This window comes from Mobula birostris, chromosome 8 (assembly GCF_030028105.1).
Source record: "Mobula birostris isolate sMobBir1 chromosome 8, sMobBir1.hap1, whole genome shotgun sequence".
Classification (NCBI taxonomy): domain Eukaryota; kingdom Metazoa; phylum Chordata; class Chondrichthyes; order Myliobatiformes; family Myliobatidae; genus Mobula; species Mobula birostris.
In genome coordinates this window covers 56,837,121-56,860,981 of record NC_092377.1, presented here as the reverse complement: position 1 = coordinate 56,860,981, position 23,861 = coordinate 56,837,121, and the positions used below count along the sequence as shown (strand labels likewise).

General features: G+C 41.3%; 1 protein-coding gene across 2 annotated transcripts in view; it reads right to left on the bottom strand.

Moving 5' to 3' along the window:
• sptbn1 (spectrin, beta, non-erythrocytic 1) overlaps positions 1-23,861 on the bottom strand; it is a 299,332-nt gene that overhangs the window by 156,616 nt on the left and 118,855 nt on the right. The window contains exon 3 of one of the 2 annotated variants that reach the window (XM_072265205.1): positions 23,299-23,492. In XM_072265205.1, coding sequence (XP_072121306.1) covers positions 23,299-23,443 — 145 coding nt within the window. In that variant the 5' untranslated portion in view covers positions 23,444-23,492. Of the gene's footprint in view, positions 1-4,088; positions 4,575-23,298; positions 23,493-23,861 lie in introns of those variants that run through there. The other variant, XM_072265206.1, reaches the window with a different exon arrangement.

The window sequence follows — 23,861 nt, the reverse complement described above, 5'->3', positions numbered from 1 at the left end:
GGGCCATAAGATCAAAATTAATCCATCAAAAAATGTTATTTGATGTACAACAACTTTCTATTCAGGAGTTCAAGGATATTGTCCCGCAGTATCCTCCATCCAACTAATTTTTTTAAAAATGAAAATGAACTCATTAAATTTCCTTTCAAAAGCTGTTACAAATTTTACTACCAGGGAACTTAATGCCCTGAAAGATCTATGCAGAAAAAAAATTATCCAAATTTTTTTCTTTATGCTTTTCAGGGAGACAATGAGTATGAAAATAAAGCAACTTTTTTTTATCAAAATTCATGAATATTGAACAATTCTGATCAGATCTCAGAATTTGTGTTGCCTTGATGTTAAGAAAGCTCATTTCTCAAAATATTTGTTATAGCTAATTCCCTCTCTCATCTCAGCAATCTCTTCAAAACTACAGCTTAATCAATGCATTTTATTTTGCTACAACCATCAGGTTTGTGAATCAACCTGCACAATCCTAATGCTACCTCAGTAATGGCACCTCACAGATCAGCTCAGGCACTCTGATTGAGATTCCCTTTTACAGTCTTTATTTCTTCACTGTTATATGATTTATGTATAACTTATGCTCTGTGTGTTGTCTAAATCCACATGCCTGCCATTCTGCTGCACTTTTCATTGCACCATACCTTACTGTGCATAAGACGATAAAGCTGACTTAACTTGACAATGGTTCAACCCAATCTCAATTATTACATAGTCTTAATCTTTAAATCTACCCTAAATAATAATAATTTCAGGACGGAAGAAAAAAATCCCATCAAGTTTTTGTAACACTTTGCTGCACTTACTCCCACATGACAATTTTTGGGGTCTGTTTGGGGTCCTTCCAGGTGAGGCAACACTTCACCTGTGAGTCAGCTGGGGTGATATACTGCATCCAGTGCTCCCGATGTGGCCTTCTGTATATTGGCGAGACCCGACGCAGACTGGGAGACTGCTTTGCTGAACACCTACGCTCTGTCCGCCAGAGAAAGCAGGATCTCCCAGTGGCCACACAGTTTAATTCCACATCCCATTCCCATTCTGACATGTCTATCCACGGCCTCCTCCACTGTAAAGATGAAGTCACACTCAGGTTGGAGGAACAACACCTTATATTCCGTCTGGGTAGCCTCCAACCTGATGGCATGAACATCGACTTCTCTAACTTCCGCTAATGCCCCACCTCCCCCTCGTACCCCATCTGTTACTTATTATTATACACACATTCTTTCCCTCAATCTCCTTTTTCTCCCTCTGTCCCTCTGAATATACCCCTTGCCCATCCCCTGGGTCCCCTCCCTCCTTGTCCTTCTTCCCGGACCTCCTGTCCCATGATCCTCTCGTATCCCTTCTGCCTATCACCTGTCCAGCTCTTGGCTCCATCCCTCCCCCTCGTCTTCTCCTATCATTTTGGATCTCCCCCTCCAACTTTCAAATCCCTTACTCACTCTTCCTTCAGTTAGTCCTGACGAAGGGTCTCGGCCTGAAACGTCGACTGCACCTCTTCCTAGAGATGCTGCCTGGCCTGCTGCGTTCACCAGCAATTTTTATGTCTATCTGTTAGCATTACATAGCTTCTGAATTTACAGATAGATTCTTCCTAACTAAAATATGGCTGCATTAATATCCTTTATACCCCCTCCCAAATTGTTTTAAAGACTAAATCAGTTCTCTCTTAGTCAATACATCATTCATTAATCTGAACTCAAGAATGGCTAAGATCCTTATTCAATCTATGACTGTGGAGGATCATGCTCATTATTCTTCTCCGGGCCCTATAAAAAGTCAGCATATCTTCCAAAATGAAGGGAGCAAAAGTAATGTATTACAAACAGAAGTAAGGATTTTATAAAACGTTTCTCAATCTTCTTAGTTTTAAATTGAACATCCCAAGATGCTTTCCCCCATTTGACCACAGCTACTTAACTGGCTTGAATCTTTGTTATCCTTCAATTTTCCACTAATTTACAGTTGCTTGTCCTCATTTAGATCTTGGGCTCATCTTCCCAAACAATCTATTCATCTAGATACATTATCTGCAACTCAGTTCCTTTTTTTAATGTCTTGACATTGCTACACAATTCACTATCATTTACTTCATAGAATTCAAATCTTGTGCACCAGAATATGCTGCATTTTGTTTTTCTTTTCCTCTTGTGCTACTTTGATGCACCTACACATGGAATATATCTATCTGGACTTGTGCAAACAAAAGCTTTTCACTGAATCTCAGCATACACTTGGAAATGTAATTCATTCATGTCAATTGCATACTCCCGAATCTATCATTCTAATTACCTCTTCAACAACTGGATCAAGAGTGTCAAGGATATAATCCAATTACTAAAGCTTTCCCTCCTCCTCTGCATATATTTTGAAGCTTTATGCAATCTTTAACCCTACTTATGCATTACTTTGATCATTTAAAATATTTTTATCATTAGTTACATGTCCCATTGTTCCACTAACTGCAATGTTTGCATGCATGAGTAGATTATAGATAATGTATGTCATTATTTAAGGAGTTTTGAAAACAACTCCATGAAATAAATCAGATAGGTCTTGGTACAGAGCAGCATTTAAACAAAATGTCCTCTTTGGAAAGCTTTGCAACAGTTCAATATTGCAAAAAACCATTATGGGCAGCATAAATTTAATAACAGAAAGAATAAATGCTACTAATTTGTACAAGTTCAGTGCCACCTTTAGAAACATCTTGCTGTATCTCCTTCTAGACTTTAGTAGTACTTAGTTTCAAGTATCTTCTCTGTAGCCACTGCTCTCAATGTACGGTAATTCTTGGCCACTGACATTAACAAGTCATAGGAACTCTAAATGATTTTTCATCTATAACCAAAGGGGACAGAAATTCTCAACGAGATCCACCCACTTTCTAGAGATTATAGATAACACCAGGGACTGCCCTCCTCTGCAAGGTTTACTTGATAATCTTTCACGGCCAAGACACAAAGGTCTGACAACATGTTTACATTTTGAATTGGGAAGATGATGTCCACATTAAAAGATTAGCTTTATTGGGCACATATACCTAGATACATACAGTGATACGTCGTTTTCATCAAATCAAATCAGCTAAGATTGTGCTGGATAGCCCGCAAGTATCGCCACGCTTCTGGCGCCAACAGACGGTGCCCGCAAATTTTAGTTTTTCTTTGAACTAATAAAACATTAGCTTACCAGTTAGCACAAGCAACTGAACAGTCAACCATTAAAATGTTGTTTAATAACTTTCCATAATAAAAAAGTGCAGAAAATTTAAAAAAAAGACAGAAATGAAAACACAAACACAAGGAAATCTGCAGATGCTGGAAATTCAAGCAACACACACAAAATGCTGGTGGAACGCATCAGGCCAGACAGCATCCATAGGAAGAAGCACATTTGACTTTTCGGGCCGAGACCTTTCATCAGGACTAACGAAGTCCAAACGAAGTGTCTCGGCCCGAAACGTCGACTGTGCTTCTTCTTATACATGCTGTCTGGCCTGCTGCATTCCACCAGCGTTTTGAGTGTGTTGCAGAGAAATAAAAACCTCCTTTCAGCCATTTCCAGCTCAAAGGAATAATCGTGAGGAACACAATTATCACTGCTTCAGTCATCACTCCTCTCCTGTTTATAATTTATGTAGCAGTGCTAAATATTTCAAAGGGTTGCTAAAGAACAAGGGAGCCCTTTCACAGTCTGAAGCAGAGAGCCAAATTCCTGCAAGATTAAATGGGAAAGCAAAATTTAGGAATTACTCAAGAGATCAAATAAAAAAGGGACCACTCCCTCTTCTCTTCTATTGTTCTCAGCAGAACAGCTACCAAATTGTCCTGTTACCACACTTATATCAAGGGAGGTTTAATAACGTTAGCTGATCAGTCTAACACCAGAAGCTACTCATTTTTATTTTTGGTTTCTAAATGGAACCTATTGCATACCTTAATTTTTGCACCTGGCAGCAGTTGTTTTAGAAAAATGTATTACTTTTTAGATGAAATATAACTGGTTAAAATATTATTGGCACCCTTATTACACCTGCTAGTGAGAGTTTACAAGATACTTAGCAATACTCTTACCTTGGAGTTGCTTGAATCTTCCTTCCAGCTGATTATAATTGTAAGGCATCTGAACAGAGAAGCCCACAGATAATGGTCCTGACATGCTGGATACCCTCTGTATTTCCATTTGATAGTAATAGATTCAGGTGAAATGCAGTTTAAAAAGAACGAAAGTAATTCTATACACTCAGCCAACCACAACGCTTTATGGAAAGGCTGACTGACCACCGTTTCTGTAACAAACCAGCAAGCAGCTTTTTAAATATACGGCGAGCCGTAGCCGCACAGGTTGACTGGTATAAATCGACACCAGCCATAGATAAGCAGCATGTTGTTCCTTTGATTGTCTGTCTTCACTCCACTGGGCTCCACATTAGTTTAAACAGCGGCTCTGAATTTCAAAGGAAGTGAATGACTGAAGGGCACACCCACTTCACAGAAGCTCTTTCCTATCCTTCCTTCTTTTCTTGAAGCCACAAGCACACCTTCACATTACTCCAGCCGGCAGTTTAATTTAATCAATAGGCAGTCACCGTTTGAATGATGTCACCATTAACATAAGGGTAGCGTGGAGCGGGAATGTACCACTTGCTATACAAAAATAGAGGGGTTTACACAAGGTATATATCAGTTAAAAAGTACAAGTCATTGTTGAAAATTGTCCTCCTGTGCACACAGTATGGCAAACGAAACCTACAGATTTCCTGATTTTAACAGAAACAAACGTGCATTTTGCTACAAACACAAACAATAAGGAACTTCCTACAATGGCCCCTCCTTAAACAAAACTGGTGGAATTCTAATCTCTTGTTTAAGTGCCTCACCTAAGTGAAACGTATCAGATTTCCAACACATGGGAAGGAAGAAAGAATGCCTTTTCAATTGCATGCTGTATAAAATATAACATTATTGCAAATGTCAGCCCGTGGAACTTGGGGAATCATCTAAAAGGATTGCACGTCTTCCTCTGCACTGCAATAACAATCAATGAAAATCGATACATTCTTAACCCCTAAAATAGCCTTTTAAGATCAAAGTAATGTTTTAGACACTAATTTTTGAGGCTCTGCAAAGTGAAACAGTGCAAATATGGCTGGCAGAACATCAAGTAATGATAATATTAAGAAAACATTTTCAAAACTAAGATCCATTTACTTCCCAAGAAATAAACCTTTGTATGTTCTCGACAAACTTAACCTTTGCTTTTAAACAGATTCATTCTACTTCCACAAATTTACTCACATAGGATGGCATGATTCTTAAGAATAAAACAATTATGTTTGGAAGACTGAATATGTTATTGACTTACACAGTATAAATACACCCCCCCCACCCACCTCCAAGAAATGGATTAGCGGTGTCCTTTTACATTTGAGAACTGAACTGAAATTCAGATTAGAGCAATTGGATTTTAATCTCCTATCCCAGTATTATAGCTGTTCCACACAAAATTAGTTCTGGCCAGCTTCCATTCAATTTCTTATGGGTACAGGCCTGACACAAAAATATCCCTAAATAGGGATTAATTGGATATACTACTTAAGATATTTTTCCACATTTCACGAAACCCATACTAACTAATCCGTCTGGTTCTTAAACTACAGGAGGCTCAGCAGGTTGCAAATCCACATTAAAACTGCTGAGGTCTAATGAAAATGGCTGCCAGTAAGATGGAATATTTTAAGAATGGATCATTCACTATCTAAAAGTCACTAAGGAAATTACAGGGTGACCAATGTGGGGAAATGGAAAATGCTTGTGCAACAGAACATGTTCTTGTCAGGTTGGCTCACAATGTGACATATTTCCAGAGCAGAAAAGCCTTTCTAAAGACTGATTTGGAAAGGATTCCATCCTCCATCATTAATATTCTACTTGCCATTATGAATTTTTAAAGGTGTAAACTTGATTATAAATTATTTTTCCTGGTACCCAACATAAATAAACTGGAGATGAATTAAATTGCCAGCTTTGCACCAAGGAAATATTTCGTTACAAACAGCCTATAATAGTTAATAGATACATAAAAAAGATGTTTTAAAAATCTAACTGAGCAAACAAACAAGGCCTGTGTTCAATGCCTTCTGTGAAAGACAGCTCCTAATGACAGCATAGCACTCCTTCAGCACCTTACATGCCTCCTCGGCATCAAGGACATATATACAGAAAGATGCTGGTAAAGGGCCAGTAACATCATGAAGGATTCCACACACTCTGTTCACGGACATCCCACCTCTCCCGGAAATTCCGGGAGTCTCCTGCATATTAATAGTGGCTCCCTGATGCCCACAAATTATATACAATATCACAGAAATCAATTTTTTTGAGAGCAAGCGAAAGCGAGAGAGCGCGAGAGCGACCACGAGAGTTAGAGCACGCAAGCGAGAGAGAAAGTAAGCGAGAGCGCAAGAGAGAGAGAGCGAAAGAGAAAGCAAGCGAGCGCATGAGAGAGAGCCTCAGACATCCCATCTCTCCCGAAGTCTCTCGCGTATGAATAGTGGCTCCCTGATGCCCGCAAATTATATACAATATCACGGAAATCAATTTTTTTGAGAGCGAGCGAGAGAAAGCAAAAGAGAGTGCGAGAGCGACGAGAGAGCGCGCGCGCGCGAGAGCGAGAGAGCACGCACGCGCGAGAGAGAAAGCAAGAGTGCGAGAGAGGCAGAGTGAGAGAGCGCGAGCGACGAGAGAGTGCGCGCGCGCGAGAGCGAGAGCACGCACGCGCGAGAGAGAAAGCAAGAGTGCGAGAGAGGCAGAGTGAGAGAGCGCGAGAAAGCAAACAAGCGAGATAGCGAGCGTGAGAGAACAAGACAGAAAACAAGAGAGAAAGCATGCGCGAGCGAGAGAGAGAGCGCGCGCGCCATGGCAGAGTGTTCCAAAAAAATATGAAACATACGTCACCCCAGACTACACTAAAGTGTACCCCTGCCTAATATGGGTCAAAAATAATGAGTGTTGCTCACTGCACCGTTTGCAACAGTGACTTTTCTATTGCCCGTGGTGGGTTAAGACTGTAAAAGACATGTTGAGGTGAGTTTAACAGGTGTCATTCGTTCATTAGCATAGCTAATGTTATTTAAACTAGCTGGCTAGCTGCTAAGGAGCTACTCTACTGCAGACATCCCACCTCTCCCGGAAGTCTACCGCAAATTCATGGAGCTACCTCCCTGAAATGCGTTTTTGCAGGGTGGGATGTCTGGGCTAGACATAGCTCAAATACCATCTATAAATTTGCTGACGATACAACCATTGTTGATGGAATCTCTGGTGGAGATGAGAGGGTGTACAGGAGCGAGATATACCAACTAGTAGACTGCTGTCGCAGCAACAACCTTGCACTCAACGTCAGTAAGAAGGAAGAGCTGATTGTGGGCTTCAGGAAGGACAAAACGAAGGATTTCTCATAGAGGTATCAGATGTGGAGAGAGTGAGCAGTTTCAGATTCCTGGGTGTCAGGATCTCTGAGGATTTAACCTCATCCCAACACATCAATGTAGTTATAAAGAAGGCAAGACATAGAAACATAGAAAATAGGTGCAGGAATAGGCCATTCGGCCCTTCAAGCCTGCACCGCCATTCAGTACGATCATGGCTGATCATCCAACTCAGAACCCTGTACCAGCCTTCTCTCCATACCCCTTGATCCCTCTAGCCACAAGGGCCATATCTAACTCCCTCTTAAATATAGCCAATCAACTGGCCTCAACTGTTTCCTGTGGCAGAGAATTCCACAGATTCACCACTCTCTGTGTGAAGAAGTTTTTCCTAATCTCAGTCCTAAAAGGCTTCCCCTTTATCCTCAAGCTGTGACCCCTCGTTCTAGACTTCCCCAACATCGGGAACAATCTTCCTGCATCTAGCCTGTCCAATCCCTTTAGGATTTTATATGTTTCAATAAGATCCCCCCTCAATCTTCTAAATTCCAACCAGTATAAGCCAGTCAATCCAGTCTTTCATCATATGAAAGTCCTGTCATCCCAGGAATCAATCTGGTGAACCTTCTTTGTACTCTCTTTATGGCAAGAATGTCTTTCCTCAGATTAGGGGACCAAAACTGCACACAATACTCCAGGTGTGGTCTCACCAAGGCCTTGTACAACTGCAGTAGTACCTCCCTGCTCCTGTACTCAAATCCTCTTGCTATGAATGCCAGCATACCATTCACCTTTTTCACCGCCTGCAGTACCTGCATGCCCACTTTCAATGACTGGTGTATAATGACACCCAGGTCTCGTTGCACCTCCCCTTTTCCTAATCGGTCACCATTCAAATAATAATCTGTTTTCCTGTTTTTGCCACCAAAGTGGATAACCTCACATTTATCCACATTAAATTGCATCTGCCATGAATTTGCCCACTCACCTAACCTATCCAAGTCACCCTGCATCCTCCTCACAGCTAATACTGCCACCCAGCTTCGTGTCATCCACAAACTTGGAGATGCTGCATTTAATTCCCTCGTCTAAGTCATTAATATATATTGTAAACAACTGGGGTCCCAGCACTGAGTCTTGCGGTACCCCACTAGTCACCGCCTGCCATTCTGAAAAGGTCCCGTTTATTCCCACTCTTTGCTTCCTGTCTGCCAATCAATTCTCTATCCACATCAATACCATACCCCCAATACCATGTGCTTTAAGTTTGCACACTAATCTCCTGTGTGGGACCTTGTCAAAAGCCTTTTGAAAATCTAAATATACCACATCCACTGGTTTTCCCCTATCCACTCTACTAGTTACATCCTCAAAAAATTCTATGAGATCCGTCAGACATGATTTTCCTTTCACAAATCCACGCTGACTTTGTCCGATGATTTCACCGCTTTCCAAATGTGCTGTTATCACATCTTTAATAACTGTCTCTAGCATTTTCCCCACCACCAATGTTAGGCTACCCGGTCTATAATTCCCCGGTTTCTCTCTCCCTCCTTTTTTAAAAAAGTGGGGTTACATTCGCCACCCTCCAATCCTCAGGAACTAGTCCAGAATCTAAAGAGTTTTGAAAAATTATCACTACTGCATCCACTATTTCTTGGGCTACCTCCTTAAGCACTCTGGGATGCAGACCATCTGGCCCTGGGGATTTATCTGTGTTTAATCCCTTCATTTTACCTTACACCACTTCCCTACTAACATGTATTTCCCTCAGTTCCTCCATCTCACTAGACCCTCTGTCCCCTACTATTTCCAGAACATTATTTATGTCCTCCTTCGTGAAGACAGAACCAAAGTAGTTATTCAATTGGTCTGCCATGTCCTCGTTCCCCATAATCAATTCACCTGTGTCCATCTGTAGGGGACCCACATTTGTCTTAACCAATCTTTTTCTTTTCACATATCTATAAAAGCTTTTACAGTCAGTTTTTATGTTCCCTGTCAGTTTTCTCTCATAATCTTTTTTCCCTTTCCTAATTAAGCCCTTTGTCCTCCTCTGCTGGACTCTGAATTTCTCCCAGTACTCAGGTGAGCTGCTTTTTCTGGCCAATTTGTATGCTTCTTCTTCGGAATTGATACTATCCCTAATTTCCCTTGTCAGCCAAGGGTGTACTACCTTCCCTGATTTATTCTTTTGCCAAACTGGGATGAACAATCGTTGTAGTTCATCCATGCGATCTTTAAATGCTTGCCATTGCATATCCACTGTCAACCCTTTAAGTATCATTGGTCAGTCTACCTTAGCTAATTCACATCTCGTACCTTCAAAGTTACCCTTCTTTAAGTTCAGAACCTTTGTTTCTGAATTAACTATGTCACTCTCCATCTTAATGAAGAATTCCACCATATTATGGTCACTCTTACCCAAGGGCCCTCTCACGACAAGATTGCTAATTAACCCTTCCTCATTGCTCAACAGCCAGTCTAGAATGGCCTGCTGTCTAGTTGGTTCCTCGACATGTTGGTTCAAAGAACCATCCCGCGTACATTCCAAGAAATCCTCTTCCCCAGCAATTTGGTTCACCCAATCTATATGTAGATTGAAGTCACCCATTATAACTGCTGTTCCTTTATTTCACGCATTTCTAATTTCCGGTTTAATGCCATCCCCAACCTCACTACTACTGTTAGGTGGCCTGTACACAACTCCTACCAGTGTTTTCTGTCCCTTAGTGACTATACTTCATTAGGAGTTTGAAGAGATTTGGCACGTCAACAAATACACTCAAAGACTTCTAATACCGCGGAGAGCATTCTGACAGGCTGCATCACTGTCTGGTATAGAGGGGCTACTGCACAGGACCAAAAGAAGCTGCAGAAGGTTATAAATCTAGTCAGCTCCATCTTGGGTACTAGCCTACAAAGTACTCAGGACATCTTCAGGAAGCGGTGTCTCAGAAAGGCAGCTTCCATTATTAAGGACCTCCAGCACCCAGGTTATGCCCTTTTCTCACAGTTACCATCAGGTAGGAGATACAGAAGCCTGAAGGCACACACTCAGAGATCCAGGAGCAGCTTCTTCCCCTCTGCCATCTGATTCCTAAATGGATATTGAATCTTTAGACACTACCTCACTTTTTTTTTTAAATATACAGTATTTCAGTTCTTACACGTTTTTAATCCATTCAATATACATAATTGATTTACTTGTTTATTATTATTTTTATTATTTCTTTTTCTCTCTGCGCTAGATTATGTATTGCATTGAAATGTTGCTGCTAAGTTAACAAATGTCATGTCACATGCCAGTGATAATGTCACTTTTTGTCCCTCTTCCCTCCGGGAGAAGGCTCAGGAACTTGTAGACTCGTATGGCCAGATTTGGGAACAGCTCCCTTCCAATTGTGATAAGACTGCTGAACGGATCCTGACCCGGATCTGGGCCGTACCCCCCAAATATCCGGACCTGCCTCTCGGTTTTTTTGCACTACCTTACTTTCCCTCTTCTATTTTCTATTTATGATTTATAACTTTTTTATATTTACTATCGATTTGTTCTCCAGGGAGTGCGAAGCGCAGAATCAGATATCGCTCTGATGATTGTATGTTCTAGTATCAATTGTTTGGCGACAATAAAGTATAAAGTATGTAATAAACCTGATTCTGATTCTGAGTGTTTGATGGCTCTAGTCCTGTACTCACTGGTGTTCAGAATGCCGGGGGTGGGGGGGGGGGGTGGTGGTGAGGAGAGAGAATCTCATTGAAACCTATCGAGTATGATAGAGTGGATGATCATCTGGCTGTACTTTCTCTGTGTATAGGCAGAGACTGAAGATTGCAGCACCGGCAGTGAGGACCAAGAAGGTATGGACAAAGGAAGCAGAGGAGCACTTACAGGACTGTTTTGAATTGGTGGACTGGACTGTATTCAGGGCTTCATCTTCAAATCCGGATGAGTATACCACATTTGTCACCGACTTCATTAAAACCTGTGTGGATGAGTGTGTGCCTACGAAAACTTGCTGAACAGTCCCAAACCAAAAGCCGTGGATGAACCAGGTTTGTCATCTGCTGAGTGCTAGATCTGTGGCATTTAACTCTGGTGACCCAGGTCTGTACAAGAAAACCAGCTATGACTTGGAGAGGGCTATTATAAAAGAGTAAAAAAACAATTCCAAGCAAAGTGACATCAGATGCATGTCAACTCTGGCAGGCTGTGCAAGACATTACTTCCTACAAAGTGAAACCCAATGCATGAATGGAAGCAATACATCACTGCCAAACAAGCTTAATGCCTTCTTTGCTCGCTTTGAAAGGGAGAATATAACTACAGCTGTAAAGATTCCTGCTGCACCTGGTGACCTTGTCTTGGTGACCGATGTCAGGTTGTCTTTCAGGAGGGTGAATGCTCACAAGGCTGCAGGCCCCGATGGAGTACATATGATAAGGCTCTGAAAACTTGTGCCAAGCAACTGGCAGGAGTATTTAAAGGCATTTTCAATCTCTCACTGCTATGGCCAGAAGTTCCCATCTGCTTCAAACGGGCAACAATTATACCAGTGCCTAAAAAGAGTAGCGTAAGCTGCCTTAATGACTATCACCCGGTCGCACTTACATCTACAGTGATGAAATACTTCGAGAGGTTAGTCATGGCTACAGCAAACTCCTGCCTCAGCAATGACCTGGACCCACTGCAATTTGCCAATCACCACAATCAGTCTATGGCAGATGCAATCTCAATGGCTCTTCACACGGCCTTAAATCACTTGGCCAATACAAACACCTATGTCAGGATGCTGGTTGTTAACTATAGCTCAGCATTTAACACCATCATTCCACAGTCCTAATCGACAAGCTACAGGACCTGGGCCTCTGTACCTCCCTCTGCATTTGGATCCTCGACTCCTAACCAGATGACCATAATTTTTGCATATTGGTAATAAGAACTGCTCCTCACTGACGATCAACACTAGCGCACCTCGGGGATGTGTGCTTAGCCCACTGCTCTACTCTCTATATACCCACGACTGTGTAGCTAGGCATAGCTCAAATGACATCTATAAATTTGCTGATGATTCAACCACTGTTGGCAGAATCTTAGAGGGAGGTGACAGGACATATAGGAGCGAGATATACCAACTAGTTGAGTGGTGTCGCAGCAACAATCTTGTACTCAACGTGAGTAAGATGAAAGAGCTGATTTTGGACTTCAGGAAAGCTAAGACAAGGGAACACAAACCAATCCTCAGAGGGATCAGAAGTGGAGAGAGTGAACAATTTTAAGTTTCTGGGTCTCAAGATCTCTGAGGATCTAATCTGGTCCCAACATACTGATGCACCTATAAAGAAGGCAAGACAGCGGCTATACTTCCTTCGAAGTTTGAGGAGATTTGGTTTGTCATCTAAGATATTTGGAAACCTCTATAGATGTACAGTGGAGAGCATTCTGACCGGCTGCATCACCGTTTCGTATGCACAGAATCAAAAGAAGCTACAGTACTTTGTAAAATTAGTCAGCTCCACCTTGGGTACTAGCCTCTGTAGTATCTTCAAGGAGCAGTGCCTCAGAAAGGTGGCGTCTATTATAAAGGACGCCCATCACCCAGGACATGCCCCCTTCTTATTGTTTCCATCCGGTAGGAGGTGCAGAAGCCTGAAGGCATGCACTTAGCAATTCAGGAACAGCTTCTTTCCCTCTGCCATCCGATTTCTAAAATGACTAAAATGACATTGAACCCATGAACACTACCTCACTTCTTTGTTTTTATATTATTTCTGTTTTGCACTTTTTAAAATTTAGCTATTTTATGTATATATAAAGTATGGTACCTAACTCATTTTTTTCTTTCCATATTATCATGAATTAAATTGTACTGTTGCCGCTAACAGATTTCATGACATATGCCGGTGATATTAAATCTGATTCTTATCCTGATGTGGAGAGTATGTTTCCTATAGTGGACAAGTATAAAGGGCAGAGCCTCAGAATACAAGGACGCCCTTTTAGAGAAGAGATGAGGAATTTCTTTAGCCAGAGAAACTGTGGAGGATGGTAAACCTGTGGAATTCATTACCACACATTGTTGTGGAGGCCAAGTCATTGGGTATATTTAAAGCAGAGGCTGATAGGCTCTTGATTAGTAACGGCATCAAAGGTTATGGGGAAAAGACCAAATGGTCTAGCTCTGCTAGGTATTATGAATTTATGGTCTCAAGGATGAATGGTTGGTGTTGGTGTATGAATTTGGCTGCCCAGTTGAGGGGGGTCTGATTGTGTTTGGAAAACTGAGGGGGGTCAGAGGGATGTGGGCTAAACACAGGCAAATGGGATTAGTATGGACGTGCATGTTGATTGGCACAGAATCAGAATTATTATCACTGCCTATTTTGTAAAATATTTTATTTTATGGTAGTACTATGAAAGTACATGAAGTATGGTAGTCTATGGAATTTACTATAAGTTACAAAAGAAATATATAAAAATTAACAAATAAATAAAGTGCAAAATAGCGAGGTAGTGTTTATGTACCATTCAAAAATCTGACTGCAGAGGAGAAGAAACTGATCCTAAAACATTGAGTGTGCATCCTCAGGCTCCCGTACGTCCTCCCTGATGGTACTAATGAGAAGAGTACATACTGGATGGTGAGGGTCATAAATGATGATGCTAACTTCTTGAGGCCTTTCCGTTTCAAGATATCCTGAATGGTGGGGAGGCCAGTGCCCTTGCAAGAGCTGGCTGAGTCCACAAGCACATTGGGATACTGGTTAGCACAACAATTTTCGTGCCAGCAACCCGGATTCATTTCCCGCCGTTGTCTGTAAGGAATTTGTACATTCTCCCGGTGACCGACTGGGTTTCCTTCAGATGCTCTGGTTTCCTCCCACAGTCCTAAGATGTACAAGTTCAATTAAATTGAATTGACTTTATTTCTTACATCCTTCACATACATGAGTAAAAATATTTATGTTACATCATCTAATTGTGCGATGTGCAATCATAGTAATTTATAATAAATAGAACAGTCAATGTAATATAGAGTACACTCAAATCAGCATGAGTTCATCAGTCTGATGGCCTGGTGGAAGAAGCTGTCCCAGAGCCTGTTGATCCTGGTTTTCATGCTGTGGTACTGCTTCCTGGATGGTAGCAGCTGGAATAGATTGTAGTTGGGATGACTTGGGTCCCCAGTGATCCCACGGGCCCTTTTTACACACCTGTCCTTGTAAGTGTCCTGATTCATGGGAAGGTCACAACTACAGATGCACTGGGCTGTCCACACCACTCTCTGCAGAATCCTGAGATTAAGGAAAGTACAGTTCCCATACCAGGCAGTGATGCAGCCAGTCAGGATGCTCTCAACTGTGTCCCCGTAGCTAGGTTGGTAGGTTAATTCCGCACTGTAAATTGCCCTGTCATGAAACTAGGGTTAAATCGAGGGTTGCTGGGCAGTGCAGCTCGAAGGGCTGGAAGGGCCTATTCCATGCTCTATTTTAATCACTCAATAAATAAATAGACCTGTGCAGCTTCTTGTGATTCTGTGCATTGCAGCCCATACCATTCGGGGATGCAACCAGTCAGAATGCTCTCCACAGTACATCTGTAGAAATTTGCTGGAACCTTTGTTGACTTATACAGTAAGGCATGTGTACAGCAGATCTTCTCAGATGTTGACAGCTAGGAACTTGAAGTTGCTCATCACCCTTCCCACTACTGCCCCCTCCCTTCCTGCCCCACCCCGATGAGGACTGGTGCATGTTCTCCCAACTTTCCCTTCCACAGACAAGTTGGGATGGGATGGGGGAGGGTTCCTATCCTGTGTAACTCCATGAATCTAGTTTGTTACCAGCATTTCTCAACTTCAAGTAAAAGTACTTCCTCACAGAAAAAGTAATTCTGGTCTTCTATTATGTGTTAAACTTCCTCATTATAAATTCAAACGATACTATCCTCTTTCACAGGGTGCAATTGCAGGCATTTCACAAAATTAGTGTTTCTCTGAACAAATAAAAAAATCTCCACCAGCCTGACTAGAGTCCTTAAAAAGAGCATTTAGATCACCACCAAAATGCTCTTTCAAGAAAAAGTCTTAATCAAATGCAAAACTGATGCTCCTATTCCCTTGATATGAAAACAATTTTCAGCCCCTAGAACCTCATTATCTTGCCTCCAATTGCCTTCATTCATACCTTTTTGTACTTTGGATTAAGTACTGGATCACTGAATTGATGATAAGGAATACTTTCTTCCGGCAAGATATCTGGGGATACCCAACAGACAACTGCAGCCTGACTCTATGACATAAACAAGGCCAGAGATCAATCTTGGGTGGGCCTTATGCCTCCAGGATCAATGCAGACATACACGCCACTTTCCACAAGTCACATTTACACATTTTAATTGAATCACAATATTTCTTTAACACTTATTTAGCTGAAGAAAGGCAGCAAGAAAGAAAACAGGTATTGAACAACCCAAGTAATCTAAGTGAAATTATTCTACTGTGGCGCAATAAATCAACACCAGGTGAGCTAAAATAGCTAATGAGATGGCTATCAATTGAGCAAAAAGAGTATTATTCCAAGCTTTTCATAGACACATCTGGCAAAAATACTGCAATTACTAACAGCGCAAGCAATAGACTGTATGGTCCATATAACAAGGTCAATCTTAGCAAAAGAACATTTTAACAAGATAGTCTGGGAAGCCAAGGGCTGAAGGGATTTATTTGATGCCTGGTCAATTTGAATTTAATTGTTAACTAGTTTCCTGTTATACTTGATATATTAAACAGAAACTTCCAGTTGCAGGTAAGTTGAGTGCAGGACTTAAAAACATTGTTTAGTTATCCACAGGGCAAGCAAAGTGGTACAATAATAATAATACAGGCATGTACTACCACATGTACTGGGACATTTTAGTAAATTGAATTTTAGAAAGGAATTTTGTATGTCAGGGGAAAAAAAAAATCACAGCTCAAGCAAGCAAACAAAATAAAATCTGAGCCTAACCCATTGGCCTATATCTTGTCATAGTCATAGAAAAGTACCTATACAAACTTCTCCCAAATATTGAAATCAAGCTCAGATGCACCACTTACATACTCTCATGACCCTTTAGCTGAAGAAGTTTCCCCTCATGTTCCCCATAAGTTTTTCACCTTCCACACTTAACCCATGATCTCCAGCTGCAGTCCCACCCAACCACACTGGAAAAAGCCTGCTTGCTTTTACGCTGGCTCACACTTCATAATTTTATATATCTCCATCAATTCTCCTCTCAATCTTCTATGCTCCAAGGAATGAAGTCCTAACCTATTCAATCTTTCCTTATAACTCAGGTCCTTCAAACCCAGCAACATCCTTGTAAAATTTCTCTGTACCCTTTCAACCTTATTTACATCCTGTACATAAGTGACCAAAACTGCACACAATACTCCAAATTAGACCTCACCAACATCTTATACAACTTCAACATAACATCCCGTCTCCTGTACTCAGTACATTGATTTATGAAGGCCAATGTGTCAAAAGCTTTCATCAACCTGTGATGCCTCTTTTAATGAATTATGGACCTGTATTCCCAGATCCCTTCATTCTAGAGCAATCTTAGTGCCCTACCACTAAGACCTACCCTGAATGGCTCTACTAAAGTGCAACACCTCACACTTGTTGGCATTAAATTCCACCTGCCATTTTTCAGCCCATTTTTCTAGGTGATCCAGTATCCCTCTGCAAGCCATTAACAGCATTCCTCACTCCCTACTACACCCCAATTGTTGGGATCCCCGCAAATTGCTGATCCAGTTAATCACTAGCATCCAGATTATTGATATAGATGACAAACAATTAGTTTCCCCTATAATCAGTTAACTTGACTTTAGGATTGATTTTCATACTCCTGAGCTTGACCTGTATTTGAACAGGCCCCAATCACCCTTGAGCTGATGTCTTACTTGCTGTATATTGGAAAACAACATAAAATTCCAAGCCATGTATAAGCAGTGGTATCATAACTTGTAAGCTGTTACGCTTAAGTTTAAATTCACATGCCATGGTTTGAAATACCCTTCATGTGCACCCCTTTTTTGAAGAGCAAATTGAGTGCAGATTTTTCTTCCCTGAGCTTCACCAAATTTTACGAGTTTTTATTGAAGTGCACAAGGAGATAGATGTGCAATGAGTAACAGTTACGCTCAACTGAAGTTGCACTGAGCTAGAACAAGCAGGTGTGAGGAAACAAGAAATTGAAAAAGCAAAAGAAGCTGCCAGAATAGAAAAGGGAAACCCTTCTACAATCTGCTTAACTGACTATTGACCAATTCTACATTTCACAATTGCACCTGTAACTCAGTTTCCCTCAGAGGATTTCTACAGTAGTATAATTGAGTTAGTTGGAAACAGGCAAGCAAGAGTTCTGATTAACTTTTAGCTGGGTATAGCTCTTGGGGGTCAGCAAGTAGCAATTCTGGTACAGCTCACCACAGACATTGAACCCATTGCTACAGAGCCAACAAGTATAGAAACATACACAACTTTAATCTTACAAATTTACTTAGAGACTTTGACTGCTTCATGGGTCCCATGTACCAGGACTTGTTGGCTTTAATACTAGATGCAACTTAAACCAATTCTGCAGACGATAGTTTATACTACAGCAGTAGAACTAGGAACTCAAACCCAGCACGAACCTTTTGATCTATAGGCAGCAGTGATCCCTATCCTCCTGTACATATTACAGCCATGGACTACCTTACCCTACAAAGATTGAGAAGCATCACCATTGCTGCCTACAAAATTCAAAGATTCAAAGTACATTTATCATTAAAGAAAATATAAATTATACAACCTTAAGATCGGTTTGCTTACACGTAGCCACAAAGCAAGAAACCCAAAAGAACCCAATTAAAGTAACAAAAATAATAAAAAGACCAACACCTGATGTGCAAGAGAAAGGGGGGAAAATACCACAAATCATGCAAACAATTGAACCGAACAACAAAATTCTGAACCAAGTTGAGACCTCAGATCCAAACCCCAGAGCAGCCTGGAGCAGGCCCAAAGCCTCGCTTATCAGTTCCTCATATTAATGGACACGGATGCACAAAATGCTGCAAATCCTGGCATGATAAGTCAACCAATGTCTGTGTCTTCACCCAGGCCAACATCCCAGCGTCAAAGCTCAAATGACAGTTCACTGGCCTGACTCACAAAACCAGCATTTGCTCCATGCTTCCTAGTAAGAAGAAATTATTTGGTGGTCAGAGGAAATTATTCAATGAGGTCCTCAAAGCAACCTTGACTATGTATTAAATCTTAAACATAAAAGATTCTGCAGATACTGGAAATATTGAGCAATACATTAAATGCTGGTGGAACTTAGCAAATCAGATAGCATCTATGGAGGGGAACAGGAGTCCTTGGGATACAACCACACAAAATGGAAGCAGAGTGTTTGAGATGCCATTGAGAACCTCAAGTCGCTTTGTTGAGATTACAGAGAAATCCACTTGAAAAAGGTGGAGGAAGCATACCCACCTCACCTGCCCAGCACTGCCAAACTCTATAGGCCCCACAGTGGCCTAATCATCCATTTCAGAACCCACAAAAGTGAAAAGCAACCAAGCCATCTGTGACATATATCCTTCCTACTCACTACACACTTGATCTACAAAACATTGCTGGTGGTTACTGCAGGTACTCTGCCCTGCCCAAACAAATGTGTATCAATGCATAAAGTTAATATAGTTAAAATGCTAGTAATTTAGAACTGTGAAAAGTCTTTAGTACTAATTTTCTTACACAAAATAATAGAGCACAGTACGGCCAATACTGTGCTATATAAACATACTTCACAATCTAACACTTCCCTTCTACACAGTCCATAACCCTCTATTTTTCTTTTATCTGTATGCCTATCCAAGATTGTTTTAAACTTCCCTACTGTATCAGCCTCTAACACCATCTCCGACAGTACTTTCCAGGCACGACACACTCTTTATATAAAAAAACCTTCATCTGACATCTCTCCTAAACTTTCCACCACTCACCTTAAAACAAATGTCCTCTAGTATTGGCCACTGCTACCCTGGAGAACGGTGCTGGTTGTCTACTCAACGCATGTTTTATCACTCCTTATTCTAGACGTCTTATCAGCTGAAAAGAATCTACTTTTAAATAGAATTCCAAGTTCCCTTCATATCCATATTCCTTGCTTCAGGCAGCACTCAACTGAAACATCAACAGTGTTCAACGTGGGAATATATCGGAAGAACAAAACAGGCATGGTGGTACTAAAGTTCATAGGCTTAGGCTGTAGCAGTAAATCTTGGGATTGGTGCCTTTTGGTTGGTGTGTTCAGTTTGCTGGAGAGAGAGGCACTACCATTCCCCCCAACTTTGTGTTCAGGCGACCGTATTTTAAAGCTTTCTTTCATGCAGTCCTAGTCTTTGGCAAATGCAGACAAAATTATCTTTTAAGTGGCACCTCAAACAGGTGCTATTTGTATCTGCATTAAGCAATTTGTTTTTTTAGCCTTTTCACTTTTACTGAGCACATGTGTCCTGCCTTCCATTTTAGGAGATGAAGAAGCCAGCTGGCATCCATAAAACCCCTGTTCATCCACATTGCATTAATTCAGACTCGGGGTAGTTACTTGGCAGATGAACCCCCAAACTTTGAAACATGTATCCATAGACAAATGGCATACACTGGTCTGGAAAGATCAACATGAAATTATTACAGTTATTGCATCAACTTTTTGCTTGCTCCTTGCCTGAGTGAAGGTAAGTTTTTCGAAGTGGAAGGTGGTTTATTCATTGACTGAACTTGCCAAATTTCTTCAGGGACACACTTTGGGTCTCTGAGTTTATCGTTGTTTTAATAATAATGATAATACTAATAAGGAAGCCCACACAAATCAAAAGCAATCCTTGGAAGAACATTTCTCTTTTGGCATTATTTCCTTTCTTTTTGTTTCTTTACAAACACACATTGATACCTATTCTTCTTATGTGTTTTTAAGCATAAGTAAATAATTCAGTTTCCAAACTGTCTGGTACTGGGCCCAACTATTTCCTAAATTTTTGATGAACTACTTAGCACTGAAAGAGTTACTGGCAAATTAAAGAATACACCTGCATTTACAAGGTATTGTATTATATTCTTAGGCAGCTACACAGCACTTCACTCAATTATTTTCAATTGATTCACCAGCAAATACAGCAACAAAAAGGCAGAATACTACCATCAACACCCACAAAATGCTGGAGGAACTCAGTAGGTCAGGTAGAATCTATGGAAATGAATAAACAGTCGACGTATCAGGCCAAGACCTTTCTTCAGCACTAGATGACAGAATAAGAGGTGGGGGGAGGGGAAGGAGTACAAGCTACCAGGTGAAGCCCGGTTGACTGGGGGAGGGGATAGCAAGGAAGAAGCTGGGAGGTGATAGGTGAAAGAGTAGAGGGCTGAAGAAGGAGTCTGATAGAAGAGGAGAGTGGACCATGAGGGAAAGGGAAGGAGAAGGAGCTCTGGAGGGAGGTGATAGGCAGCCGAGGAAAAGAGGCAAAGGGGGCCAGAGTGGGGAATTGAAGAAGACAGCAGTACTCAGAGAGTTTTCTTTTGATGGCATTGATGGAGAGAGAAGCAGAAACAAGAATGCACAAACAAATTCTCATACACTGAAGCACCAAATCTTGAAATGGCTTTTTGTGCTACAAGTATTCTGACTGTGTCAGAGACTGGGTTTGCTAAAATTTTATCATTTAGGGGACATTATCTCAGAGATAACAGATCATGTTAGGTTGCAGCAGAAGACAAGAGGCCAAAATTATTGGTGGGGGGGTGGGGAGGCACAAGCGTACACACAAACAACCTGGTGTGCACAAAAAAATTGGTGGGTACACGCAATGACATCAAGCAATACTCTTCTGACATTATGTGTATGCTAAACACTCAAATGCTGCATGCTTCATTCATTTTGGTCTAAAGTTGTCGATGCCGTCAGTCACCAGTCTTCCTCCGACACAGCACCCCAATATCTGACTTTCTTCTGCACCTTCTGAAGCAATCTTCTTGTTAATATCTGTCCCAATATGCAATTTTCTGCACTTACTCTGATCTCTGCACTGTGCAATACCACAAGGAAAAGTCTACTTTGTCTACAGTGCCTTCCTTGATGGCTGCCTGCTCAGTGGATTATCAAGCAACTTCCAGCAGCCAAAAGCCATGAGCTAAATTCAGCTGCAAATTTGACCAGATGTCACAATTTGCATGTCCAATATTAACTAGAATCTTAAAAATCTTGAAGATACATCTGTTTACTTCAATTCTAAAGATCTGCAGGTGCAAACTTGAAAACAAGGCAGCTTCCAATTCTTAACTTCTGAAGCGAAAGTAATCTGAGTTGTAATTACAAACTTGCACCACTGAAATAGCAGGGCAGACTTCCCAGGACAAAAAAAGTAGGTAGCAAGCCAACATGATAACTACTGGAATAATAATCACTCTTTGTACTTCCAGGAGTGCCCTCAGAGCTCAGTGGTTGGAGTGGGGGAGTGATTGTGAAAGCAGGAAATAACTTATTTTTAAATTCAAAACTGTGACCTTTAGGTGCGAACCTTTCATCACATTAGTGCTCATATCTTGATTGCAGGAAACTTTGGCTTGAAAAGCATTGTATATTTTAAATGATGAAAGATTGAAATATGCTGATTTTCGGACAGGTAATAGCTAATATGGAGCTACAGCAAGAAATCAAGTCAAATGATGTGGTGGTCTTTACCGCAAGACGATTTGAATCCAAGAGGAGAGATGGCTTGGTCTAAATGCATAGGGACCTGGTGGGAACTCTCTCCCGGAATACTATCTGGCTTCATTTTGGACAAGTTGGCATGGGAATGGGATGTGGAATTTACATGGACGGCCACTGGGAGATCGTGGCTGTTGCAGCATATGGAGCAAATGTGTTTGACAAAACAGTATCGCAATCTGCGCTGCATCTCACCGATGTAGGGGAGGCCACACCAGAGAACCAGATGCAGTAAATGACCCCAAAAGATTCGCAGGTGAAGTGCTCCCTCACCTGGAAAGACTTCCTAAGGCCCTGCACGGTGGTGAAAGAGGAGGTGTAGGGGCAGGTGCAGCACTTGTCATGGTTGCAAGGATAGATGCCAAGAGCAGACCTCTGAAGGTCGACGAGTGGATAAGGCAGTCACGGAGAGAGCAATCCCTGGGGAAAGGAACAATGTGCCTGGTGGTGGGATCCTATTAGATGTAAAAATGCCTGGTCTTTCAGGAGTGACATTAAGAAATACTTCCGCAGGCACAAACACAAGAGATTCTGGAGATGCTGAAAATCCAGAGTAACACACACAAGATGCTGGAGGAACTCAGCAGGTCAGGCAGCATCTATGGAAAGGAAGGCCAAGATCCTTCAAAAGGACTAGGAAAGAAGCATGAAGAAGCCAGGTGGTGGGGTCAAGGAATGAAATGGTGCACTCCTATTGCTTTCTAATTCAGTGCAGCAAATTTCCCAATGCCATTTGTGGCACACTTTATATAGGTAGGGTAGACATGGATGAAGGATGAATATTCTTAAAGGCTGTGATTTTAACCTTGATTGCTATACATTGAGTCCTGCTAAAGAGTAATACTGCTGAATACATTCACTGAGTGTCTTTGCACTTGCTCTTTTTGATAACACAAAATGAGTGTTTGATTAGTTAAAACTGCTGCATAATCCAGAAGGAAGGAAATGCACAAGCAAATTTGCAGAAATTAAAAGAAAATATATTCTTTTATCTCCTATTTGATCAGAATGTTATCCTGACTTAATAGATTAATGCACATACCTGCTAAGGCCTTAATACGGGATCGCTCAAACAGCCGAGCAGAGCTGTTTTCATTATCCCATTCTTCTACATCCCAGCGGTTGTTGACATCACTGTACTGCTGCTGAATGTCAATGTTGTCGTAGTCTGTTGCTACTGCCGTCATCCTGCTGACTTCGTTGTCTCTCTACATGAGCTGCCTTTCACAAGCGGTTCTGGAAATGAAGGAAAACAGAATTTTAGAACACACGGCTGCATCGTTTCCAATCCCTTTAATGCAAATACGTACAAGGATCTACACAATTTCTATCTCACTCAATACCAGATCAACATTTAAGTAAGACGACCAGAGACTCAACAATTGTGAACTGGGTAATGGCAAACTCAGCGTGGCACTGGAGTGGATACAATCCCAAATGCAGAACATTTAGCCTGATCCAAGAACATTGTCAACTGCCAAGGAAAAGGTCATAGTTCCACTGTACATATACATTGTTTATTTTTTTAAATCTGTTAGACATACTGAACAAATTAAAAAATTAGATCATTTATAAAATCAAGTGTACACAAAATGAAGATGGTGC